The following is an 11,937-nucleotide window of genomic DNA, read 5'->3' on the forward strand; positions in this document are numbered from 1 at the left end:
ACACAGAAAGTCAATCGAGATCCCCTATGTTTGTAAAGGATAGCAGTATGAAAGTGCAGATGATAATATACCTGCTTGACTGTGAATCCGAGCTGTTTTCAGTGCTGTAAGCCAACAATGTTAAGATCTGCCGGGGCTGAGAAAACCCCGAGAAAAAGTCCCGACATGGTTACATGCTCAAGGTTTAGAAGTGTACACTGCGAAACGCGGCAACTAACCATTTGTGGCCACCTTAGTAGGATCAGTAGAAAAGGCGCAGAATTGTTGAATATACTCGGAATATGACTTCCCCCTGGGGTTTAAATACCAGCGACTCCCCTCAGTGCCGTGACAGATCACTGTCTCTTCGCTTGTTGTTCGTATCACCCAGAATATGACATCATACACTGGAACATCAAAGGGGTTCATCAAAAACACTTTTAGTGAAATCAGGAGGCGCTCCTCATGGCTCAGTCCGGGTGCCTGGCAGATTCGGAGTATATATACCCAGGCCCGTGTCTCGCAAGCTGGCAAGCAAGAAACAGCAGTATGACAGCCGAGTCCCCTGGAGTATCTTGCAGGGTTGTGCCAGAGCTCTCGCATGTAGCGATGTTACGAGTATTTCTGATTCCTGTCATGGGACAAGCTACTGTTGCACATTCATAGGAAGAAATCCATATCGCGTCCGCTCGTCGAATTATTGTATGACTCCCATGCGGATCTCCTGTAGAATGGGATGAACTCCCACCAATGGCCAGGCATGCGCTTGACACGATTGCAACCTTATGCAAGACGCTGGATCCCTCTTATAACCTGCTTTATAAACGGCGACTTTCTGCCCGGGAAATTAGCACGCCCGGAGATTTCTGTTCCTTGTGCGCAACAGCGGTACCAGCATACTATATTACCTTCAGTGCACATTGGGAGAATACCGGCACTTCGGAAAGTGTGTGTCCCTTCTCAGCAGTTCTCACTGCCTTGGCTGCCTAAGGCGTGAGCGGAGACCGGTCACATGGCCATTGACAATGGAAGCGAGCACGTGGTGGAGGCCGCGATCCACATCGAGAATGTTGGGGAGGAACCTCACCGGGGGCAGCCAACCAGCGCGCCATGGGGTAACAACAATGGACAACAAGACGGTCGACCACCTGCTATCGCCATCGTGGGCATGGGAATGAGGTTTCCTGGTAACATCCGAACTGCAGAGGACTTCTGGTCGTTGCTGGTGGAGAAAAAAAGCGCTGTGGGTGAGATTCCTCCGGGCAGGTACCACGGAGACTCATTCTATCATCCCTCCAGGCCCCATGTGGTAAAGACGAAGCATGGGTATTTCCTCCAGGAAGAGTACCTAGGCAAAGTTGATCCAGGATTTGTTGGAAGACCCCATGAAGCTGGCCTATTGGATCCCCAACAAAGGATTCTCCTCGAGGTTGTCTGGGAATGTATGGAGAATGCTGGCCAGTCGGACTGGAGGGGTCACGATATCGGCTGCTTTGTAGGGACCTTCGGTGAGGATTGGCTGGAAGTCACCAGCAAAGACTTTCAGGCTATAGACCGTTTTAGAGCAATGGGTACTGGTGATTTTGCGCTTGCCAACCGGATCTCATTTGAATTCGATCTAAAGGGCCCGAGGTGCGTTCGAGGGCCTCCTTTCAGTCTTGCTGATGACTTTTCTTCTCACCTATCTGATGCCGTGATCTGACCATTTTATACCTAGCATCACCTACAAAACGGCATGCTCGTCCTCCCTGGTCGCACTACATGAAGCCTGTCAGGCCATCCACTCAGGCGACTGTTCATCAGCCATTGTCGGCGGTAGTAGCATTATATTCTCCCCTACAATGTCAATCACCATGTCAGATAGCTTGGTGTTAGCCCCTGACGGTCGATGCAAAACTTTCGATGCTTCAGCCGATGGATACGGACGTGGAGAGGGCGTGAATGCCATCTATATTAAACCGCTAGACGCTGCCATTCGAGACGGTGATCCAATCAGGGCAATCATACGTTCAACTGCAACAAACAGTGACGGGAAAACTCCAAACATCTCCACGCCAGATCGACAGAGCCAAGAGATACTGATCCGTAGAGCATATAGTCGGGCGGGAATCAGTGATCCCTGCCAAACGGCCCTGTTTGAATGCCATGGAACTGGAACAACAATGGGCGATGTTACCGAAACCGAGGCGGTCGCGAGAATCTTTGGAGAGAAGGGGATATTAATTGGTGCGGTAAGTCGCACACAGGCTCAATCGCCCATAGCTTTGACTGACTTTACCCGGAAAGGTGAAACCAAACGTTGGCCACATGGAAGGTGCTTCTGGCTTGACCAGCGTCATCAAGGCCGTCCTTTCCTTAGAGAATAGAAAGATTCCTCCTAATATATACTTTGAAAGACCGAATCCAGAGAGTAAGTTGATTCGAAAGGTTGTGTCTACCGCTAATCAATGTAGTTCCATTCAAGGAGGGCAAGTTAGAAGTTCCAATAGACACTTTACCATGGCCAGAAGACAGGGAGGCTCGCGTTAGCGTTAACAGCTTTGGAATAGGTGGAGCAAATGCGCATGTAAGCCCACCGAGCTCTGAGATTGCGCATTGGATGTATTCTAATGTACGGTCAGGTCATTTTAGACGCCTTCAAACGGCGTGCCCCGATGCCAATATCGTCGCACGATGGAAGTTCAAACCAACTCTTGGTCGTTTCTGCATGGAGCGGAAATGGACTTGATCAAAAGATTCAACAGCTTCAGTCATATCTCGACCAACACCCTGAATCCTTCAATGATGTTGCTTACACGCTTGGGTCTCGCAGGGATCATCTGGCTCACCGTGCATTTATGATTACAGACGGCAAAACGGGGATTTTAGAAGGCTTCCAAAGAACATTTTTACCCGAGTCGCAGAGGTCAGAGTTGATATTCGCTTTCACAGGTCAAGGTGCTCAATGGCCTGGGATGGCCAAGGGTCTCATCGAACGCTACCCCCAATTTTACAGAGACGTGCAGGCAATGGATGAGACACTTCGAGGTCTCCCGATGCCGCCAAAGTGGAGTTTACATGGTATTCATTCACGTTACACCTGTCTATGAATAGCTCTCATTAACAGACACTAGATACCTTGATGGAGGGCAACCAAAATACAATGGACCGTGCCGAGTGCTCCCAGCCGCTATGCACCGCTATCCAACTGGCTATCATCAACATTCTCGCCTCATATAATATCAGCCCCTCTAAGGTGATAGGTCACTCGAGTGGAGAGATTGCTGCTGCATATGCGTCGGGTGCCATCTCCATGGAGACCGCCATTATTCTAGCATATTATCGTGGCCAGGTATCATCCCAGTGTGAAGGCAAAGGGGCGATGCTAGCAGTGGGCTTGAGTCCAAAACAGGTCCGATCATACATCACAGGGGGCGTTGTCGTAGCATGCTACAATAGTCCCGAGAGTGTGACGCTATCAGGAGATAGCGATTCTCTGGATGAAGTGGCAGCTAGAATACGTGCCGATGTACCAGATACTCTGATGAAGAAGCTACCTGTTCAAGTGGCCTATCATTCTAGTGAGTGACAGTCGTCTATCCTCGGAGCAGTACTGATATTGCTAGGCCATATGATGTTTGCAGCCGCCCATTATGAAGAATTGATTCGCCCCCATATTACCTGCAGGCCAAACATGCTAGCCCGGATGTTCTCGACCATGACAGGCCAGGTGATACATACTCCAAGCCAGCTGGATGCAGGATATTGGAGGGCAAACCTCGAATCACCAGTCCAATTCACGGCTGCCATGGGCGCAGCCTTAAAGTCGGCGGCTGACACACCGCAGCCACTCGTCCTAGAGATTGGGCCGCACTCGGCTCTTTCAGGGCCTATCCGCCAGATATCCAAGGATATAGAGAAGTTGCATTCGTATTGTCCGACCGTGGTGAGAGGAGATGACTCTACTTCTACATTCCTCGATGCAGTGGGTCAGGCATATCTACATGGTGCCCCGGTTCGCTTTACAGCGGTCAATGGAACTGGATCCTGCTTGAATGATCTATTACCCTACCCCTGGCAATACGAAAACTTAGGCTGGTCCGAAACGCGACCCCCACGGCAATGGCGTTTGCGCAAGTTCCCACACCATGAACTGCTCGGTTCTCGTACACTGGAGTCGAGCGACATGGAGCCATGTTGGAGAAACGTCTTTCGCCTTGATGAGGCTCCATGGATCTGGGACCACAGCGTTGCTGGCCAGATCGTCTTTCCTTGCGCTGGATATATTGCCATGGTAACGGAGGCGGCCCGTCAAGTCACGGCATCTGATAGTATCACATTACGGAATCTCTTGATTCGGACAGCTTTGATTGTGGAACCCAGTCTAGAATATGAGCTTCTGACTAGCATACGACCGGTGGCAGTTAATGACCTGGTGGAATCATCATGGTACGACTTCACGGTGTATTCGTATGACGGTACCTCGTGGAAAAAGCACTGCGCTGGGCAAGTCAAGTCCGGCACCCCCTCCACCCTGCTGCAACCCCCAGGGATCCCGGTGTACCCTAGAGCCGTCTCTTCATCGTATCTATATCGGCAGCTAAAGAAGGCGGGGTTGAAATATGGGAAGAACTTCCAAGGCCTGAAAGATATCACCGCCAGTCCTTCGACTTATGAAGCTGCAGCGACAGTGCAAGATGACCTGCAGCTACATGGTGGACGTTATCTGATTCATCCCACTGTGATTGACCAGTGCTTACAATTACACTGTGTGGCGGCATGTCGTGGCCTCACACCGGGAATGGGCGTTGTGGGCGTCCCCTCATATATTGGAGAGGTATACATAACCCACAGTAGCGAAACTATGTCACTCGGCGTCGGTCCTACTGTCTCCAAGGCTATTACCGATGTCTTGGGTGGAGATGCACGTCTCATTCGAAGTGATGGGACAATCGCGTTGTCGATGCGCGACGCCCGTTTCTTTGCCCTGGAAAATGATGGAAAGGTGCGTCAAGAGCCTTTTCTGTGCTCGTACATGAAGTGCCAGCCGGATATCCGTCTCAACCCTGCAAAAGGCTCTGTCAAAAGGGCTGCTGTAGATACGGGGCTAGAAGTAACGGCCAGACTTGCTGTTTTGGCAATCCTAGATTACGATATCCTGGTGCGTGACCTCACCCCCACGGTGCCTCATATGGTTAAGTATCAGCAATGGATTAAGTCCGAAGCGCTGCAAATAAGAACAACAGACTATCATGGCATTGGAGAAGCACGACAATGGGCGCAGATTAGTTCCGGTGAGCGACTGGACCTTTGGAATACACTTCTTGACAAGGTTGCCGATGTCCGACTCTCGGGCTTTTTCGCGGATGCCAGATCCTGCCTGGCATCAGAGATGGACTCCCTGATGACGGGGAAATCATCCGCTGCTCAGCTGCTTACATCGCGGGACTCCTGGAAAGACCTCTATGCCTATGCCGTCGATATCGTTGATTGGCACCGGTTTTTTGAGCTTCTTGGTCATTCCAGTCCTCAGCTGCGGATCCTGGAAATCGGTGCTGGCACAGGCTCTGCTACTGCAGGCGCATTGAGAGCTCTTGTTGATTACAGAGGCGACCGATCCTTCTCTCGCTATGTAGTCACGGATATTACGCCTGGATTCCTGATACCGCTACAGGAGCAACATGGCAGTCAGCTCGAGTATGCGGTTCTCGATATATCACTCCCGCCTGCAGACCAGGGGTTTGATGTCAGCAGCTTTGACCTGGTTATTGCATCCAATGTTATACATGCCACACCGAGTCTGAACAAAACGTTGTCTAATGTGAAGACGCTGCTGAGGCCGGGTGGCTGGCTCATGCTTCATGAGCTTTCGGCTGGTATGTCAACTACCCCCCTTGAAGATGACTGCTGACGGTTAGGCCAGCGGTTCCGTATGTAGATTGGGTGATGGTATGTTGTTCTTGGCATGATTAAGCACAATATTGGTTTGAGGTATTGTACCTTCAGAGTAAACTAACTGTTGTACAGGGTACACTACCCGGATGGTGGCTTGGGGAGGCTGACCAGCGTCTCGGTCGGCCATATGTCACAGTGGAGAGATGGAACGACGAACTCGTCAAGGCCGGTTTCACAGAAATAGAAGATGTTGCTTATGATGAAGATTTCCCATTCCAGATGTCCGCCACCATGATAGCAAGAAGCGTCCCAACGAAGCCACCCGTGCCTGTCGTTAGCCTTCTCGGGACACGGGAGACTCAACAGCATCCCTGGGCGGGCGTGATAGAGAAGAAACTTTGCGACCAAGGCTACACTATCCAGTGGTGTATGCTCGGGGAATGTCCTAAGGAGAGCTTCGTCATTTCGCTCCTCGATCTCGATGGGCCGTTCCTTTATGACTTGCCCGAAGTGCCATTTTCCCAACTCCGGAATTATTTATCCATTGGACGACAGACACTCTGGATTACGCGGCTCTCCCAAAAGAGCTGCCAGGACCCTCGATATGGACTCATACACGGCTTCAGCCGTACCATCCGGGCGGAGACTGGCATCGATTTCAGGACCGTTGAGGTGGACGAGTTCAACGACACCACTGCAGACGTCCTAATGCGCGTGTGCAGAGACTGCCTTGATGAGAAGGCCAATCCATCTGGAAAGGACTTTGAATACTCCATCGAAGATGGTCAGGTATATACCTCGCGATGTAGTCGCCTAACAATGGAGGAGCAACTCGGGGTTTCGGGTAACGATGGACCACTTCGCCTCCATCCTGAAACGCGCGGTGTTCTAGACACGCTCCAATGGGTAGAAGAGGAAGAACAAAAGACCCTTCAGCCGAATGAAGTCGAGGTTGACATGAAGTATCTGAGCTTGAACTTCAAGGATCTCATGTTCGCCTTGGGACTCTTGGGAAACCATCTTCCTCTAGGTATAGAAGGCAGCGGTGTTGTCCGACGAGTGGGTTCCGCAGTGGGTGACCTGCACGAGGGAGAGGCAGTTATCATCATTCAGCAGGGCACATTCAAGACACGGTTGGTTACGAGGGACCTGAATTGCATGCGTATCCCAGATGGAATCTCCCTCGAACAGGCATCCGCGATGCCCTGTGTTTACGCAACGGCCATCTACTCTTTATTAACTTTAGGGAACCTGAAAAAAGGACAGGTAAGATCACTATCAGTGCTTCGCATAGTGGTGTCTACTGATGTCTCTTCTAGTCCGTTCTTATCCATGCAGCCTGCGGTGGTGTTGGTCTGGCGGCGATCGACATCTGCCGCATGGTTGGTGCAGAGGTAATTCTCTCTAACCGCGCAACAGCTGATGCTAACCTATACGCAGGTTTACGCTACTGTTAGCAGCGAAGAGAAGATCCGCTTCCTCATACAGACATTCAATATCCCACGGGAGCGAATATTTGACTCTCGCAGCGTCTCGTTCCGCGGCGGCGTCCTCGATGCGACAGACGGACGTGGTGTAGATCTTGTCCTGAATTCGCTAGCGGGCGAGCTCTTGCACGCGTCTTGGGACTGCGTTGCTCCCATGGGCAAGATGATAGAAATCGGCAAACGCGACATGCTGGAGCATGGGAAACTTGAAATGGTGCACTTTGCAAATAATCGCTCCTTCTTCGGTGTTGACTTGAGCGAGATGCTCGAGGACTGCCCGGAGCTTGTTCGGGGGTAGGTTACACTTCGCGGTCGACTCAAATGGATCCCATACTAATGCCCTGCAGTTCCATCAATGAGATGTTCATCTACTGTCAAGATGGGCGACTACAGGCGCGTTTGTTTCCACGCATGTTCGAGGCCAGCGACATTGCAGCTGCCTTCCGCCACATGCAGACCGGTAGGCACATCGGTAAGATAGTAGTCAAGATGCCGGAAGATCCTCACAGTCTCAAAAACAAGCCGATTGAAAGAAAATACGTCTTCTCACCTACCAGGTCGTACCTGTTAGTAGGTGGATTCGGCGGTATTGGTCGCTTGCTAGCAACGTGGATGGTCACTCAGGGCACCCGACACTTGGTGATCATGTCACGCTCGGCAGGTCAATCCGACTCCGACCAAAATTACATCAAGGAGCTCGAAAGCCAGGGCTGTACCGTTACGGTAGTCCATGGCAGTGTTGAAGACCCAAGTAGTGTCGAGCAAGCGGTCTCCGCCAGCGAGCATGAGCTGGCCGGCGTCGTCAACCTCTCCTTAGTACTACAGGTAAGAAAACTTACCTTTAAACAATCCGAGAAAGCTATTTAACCTACCCTCTCCCACAGGACGAATTCTTCGCCAACATGTCCTACACCCAATGGCTCGCCCCCCTAGGCTCAAAAGTCCGCGGCGCATGGAACCTACACAATGCCTGTTCCGAGAAGCAGCTCGACTTCTTCGTCCTGTTCAGCTCCGTCGTCGGCACGTCCGGCAACCCCGGCCAATCCAGCTACGGCGCCGCCAACACCTTCGTTGACTCCTTCGTGACCTACCGCCGGACCCAAGGCCTCCCAGCCTCACGGGTCACACTTGGCGCCGTCGAAGAAGTCGGCAATTTCAGCCGCAACACACGACTCCTGGAGCTCTTCCACGCGCAATCGCGCTTCTCCCTCTCAGAAAAAGACGTAATCGACTCTTTCCGCCTCGCCCTGCCCCATACCATCTCTAGCTCCACTCAAGCCCCCCACCCCCTCGACATCATGGTCGGCGTAACCTCCTTCCTAAACCCCGACGAACTCTCCACCACAAAAACCCACTTCGACCAAGACGTCCGCTTCAACATCCCCTCCCTCATGCGTCCCACCAAAGGCCCCGAACACAACCAAGAAGATGACGTCCTCCTGCGATTATTCGAATCCATCGCCAATGACCCCTCCTTCCTCAACGACCCGAAATGTGAAAGCACTATCATCCGGGAACTCGGGAAACGCGTAGGTAACTTTTCGGCTCAGGCGGGCCTGGACGAGAAACAGATCGCCAGTTTCCCAATTGATTCGCTCATGGGGTTGGAGGTGAAATATTGGATTCGTCGGAGTTTGGATTTGGAGACCTCCGTGTTGGAGATTGCGCAGGCGAAGACGGTTGCGGGTGTTGCGGGGTTGGCCATGAAGGGGTTGAGGGCGAAGTATGGGATTGGGGCGCCGGAGACTGCGACTGCGGCTGCGAATGCAAGTTAGGTATAGAATTGCTATAGGAAGTCGGAATTAGGAAGATAGGAGGTGGTGAACTGGTGGTGTGATCGTCCACGGTGGAGTGCGTGGAGACACGGACAGTTTGCGTTGGTGGGTCTGATTTGGCGCTGATTGTTGTGGCCTGATGTTTTGCTGTGTTTGCTATGTTTGCTTCGTTTGCTTTATTTCACTCCTTGAATCACTCCGTCTAGTCGATTTCGGTAGTTAGAATGAGATTGCTTCAATGAATGCAGGGTTTTTGTCTTTTGAGTTCGGAAATATGTCATAAGAGGATGCAATAGAAGCTGGGATATATATCCAGGTTAGTCATGTAGATTGTCGATCTATGTCTGGAGTATGCGATGGGTACTAGTACTCTGCGGTCTTCATTCTACGTGTTTCTACGGTCGCGGACTTGGCGCGTGTCTTGCCTCGGGCTGTTTAGTATCTACACTGAGAGTCTGCTTGCACCAAAATCATGATACCATTTGGCTCGTAACTACTATTTCATCGTCCTTGGGAGTCAGATATATGACTTGAGAGTAATCTAAGAATCTTCATGATCAACAAATTGTACTGGACTTGTAAACGAAGAGGACGACATTGCTGTTCCGCAGGAAAGATATATTTTCATCACAATTAACGACTTTCCCTGATCTCCCCATCCAGATAGCCCAACATAGATTTGACAGCCCGTCTCAGCTCTTTTTCATCCGTACAAGATGCGTAGATGAATCTGTCCATGCGGACAATCACGTACTTTCCCTGGATGTTGTTTCTCAGGAGAAGAGGATCGTGGTCTAGTGGTTTGGGACGGTTGTTGCAATGGGGTGAGGTTGAGAATTCCTCTGCGGTGGCGATTTGGAATATGTTCGATGGCTTTGATAGATCAGTGGTGATGTTCTCTACGATGATGGGGATATGGATGGGATTGAATTCGCCGCGCGACCAGGATTCGATGTCTTGGAGGGTGTCGTTGATGGAGGAGAGGTCGGAGGTGTCTTGCAGGTAGACGAATAAGCGGAACAGGGACTTGCTGTCTGGACTGTAGATGGCGTCGTCTGTGAAGAGGATTTCACCTTTCATTGTACGACAGTATACCTGGGGGAGATAGAGACCGCCGTTTAGGTCCGGGATGAAGGGCATTCCATCGGAATGTTTGTATCGGACGATTGCGTCTTTGCGACGACCGTGTTGTAGTTGTCGTCTCCAGCTGGGAATGAGCTGGATGAGCCAGATGTACCAGTCGCGAATGAATATCTTGAGCGGATGTGTTTCGCACACCATGCGCCCGTTTTCAACGGTTGTCGCCAAGGATAGCGCGAGCTGTTGCTTGCGCTCTTTATACCACGCTTTCAAAACATCATGGTGATTTTCCTTCCTCGGTTGATAGCGGCAGAGCATGGCTAGACGCCAGGATAGGGAGATCGCGTCCCGAAAACCCGAGGCTATCCCTTGGCCTCCGACTGTTTTGGTAAGCACATGTGGGAGACATGCAAAGGATAACTTACAGGGAGGAAAAACGTGTGCTGCATCGCCGCATAAGATTACTCGACCCTTTACCCATATGTTACATATGCGCGACGAGAATGAGAAGGGGCGACAACGGAGCACTTCGATGCAATCTTCAGGAAACTGCACATCCTCGACAAGGCTGTGAGGTCAGCTATGCACAAGGCAAAGGAGGGATAAACTCACTTGTATCGACTTCCCCTGTGTGTGAGATAAGGATATACGATGCTTCGCATTGCCTCAGGCTTGGCCATTGCGTGTCCATCTTCGTCTTTCTGAATAAGATACTCGAACCTCCACAGCCGATCGGTTGGCAGGCCAAAGCGCCCGCAGACTGCTGGCCTGTACGGGTTGCAGAGAAAGCGGAATTCCGGAGGAAAAAATAAGTCGTACACTTGCTCAGGGGAGTATCCTTCTTTCCACAAAGGAAAGCTGGGATGCGACCGTGGGGTTGGAATGGTGATCCTCCAGTTCAATGCTACCCAAGTGTCTTCGTAGAAGGCCCTACTCGGTATTAGCCACACAATAATCTGAGAGTTGCTATACTTACTCATGGAATTTCTCCAACATGACTCCCCGCGGTTCCAGATATTGCTTTCGCGTATAACCAGTCTTTCCGTCTGCGCCAACAAAGAATAGCGCCCGAATCTTGTGCTCTCCGTCTGCGTCGCAATACGTGCAATACGTCCACTCTTCGTCTTCTTCGAGCTGGGTGACGGTCGAGTTACATCTCAGAGAGCAGAAGGAAGGAGACATGGCGCTCCTGATCTGGCTCTCGAGGACGGGTTGTTTGTGACCGATGAAGCCGACATGGCCTGTGGCACCGGTGGTCTGGTCCGTCAATTGGCGAACAACAAGAGTAGACAGATAAATCCCACCGTGTTGTAGTCCATTTCCAGAATTGGTTTTGTGTGTAAATCGCAAGTAGTCCCGCCGACGAAATTGAATCTCCCCATGCCTGAGCTGTCAGTCCCAGCCCAGTGCGAAAGTAGGTAACTCACTGGTGCCGATTTTGGTATAGACGGAGTCATAGAGCCCCAGGCCTTGTAAGAAACGAATTCCATCGTCATCCAAAGCAATGCCCCGCGGATCGGTCGTTATCTCTGGTTCTCTCTCCAGGACAATGTTGTGAACGCCCATGCGACCGAGGTAAGCGGACAAGAGGGCGCCGGTCGGGCCGCATCCGCAGATAACGACGTCTGTTGTTTCCCAATGCCCGTCGACGCTCATTTTGAGACCTGGCTTTACCTTGAAGCTAGGATGGGGTGAAAAATGCGTCCATCGTGGCTAAATAACGCCGCGTGGCCGTTGAGTAG

At 51.3% G+C, this 11,937-nt stretch overlaps 2 protein-coding genes across 2 annotated transcripts; one reads left to right on the plus strand and one right to left on the minus strand.

The window, feature by feature from the left end:
• Window positions 1-991: 991 nt before the first annotated feature.
• Window positions 992-9,183, plus strand: BO80DRAFT_465579 (polyketide synthase; the record flags this gene model as incomplete). Its single annotated transcript, XM_025722731.1, has 13 exons — window positions 992-1,611; window positions 1,697-2,210; window positions 2,266-2,389; window positions 2,433-2,545; window positions 2,601-3,039; window positions 3,093-3,539; window positions 3,585-5,834; window positions 5,882-5,907; window positions 5,986-7,119; window positions 7,173-7,247; window positions 7,294-7,634; window positions 7,688-8,165; window positions 8,225-9,183. The coding sequence occupies 13 exons, from the start codon at window positions 992-994 to the stop codon at window positions 9,113-9,115; spliced, it is 7,452 nt and encodes a 2,483-aa protein (XP_025574482.1). The 3' UTR covers window positions 9,116-9,183.
• A 565-nt stretch (window positions 9,184-9,748) lies between these two features.
• BO80DRAFT_357580 (putative monooxygenase) lies at window positions 9,749-11,851 on the minus strand (the record flags this gene model as incomplete). Its single annotated transcript, XM_025715844.1, has 6 exons — window positions 9,749-10,575; window positions 10,621-10,763; window positions 10,808-11,125; window positions 11,172-11,452; window positions 11,500-11,579; window positions 11,623-11,851. The coding sequence occupies 6 exons, from the start codon at window positions 11,849-11,851 to the stop codon at window positions 9,749-9,751; spliced, it is 1,878 nt and encodes a 625-aa protein (XP_025574483.1).
• Window positions 11,852-11,937: the final 86 nt, after the last annotated feature.

The sequence above is a fragment of the Aspergillus ibericus genome, assembly GCF_003184845.1.
Source record: "Aspergillus ibericus CBS 121593 unplaced genomic scaffold BO80scaffold_24, whole genome shotgun sequence".
NCBI classification, from domain to species: Eukaryota; Fungi; Ascomycota; class Eurotiomycetes; order Eurotiales; family Aspergillaceae; genus Aspergillus; species Aspergillus ibericus.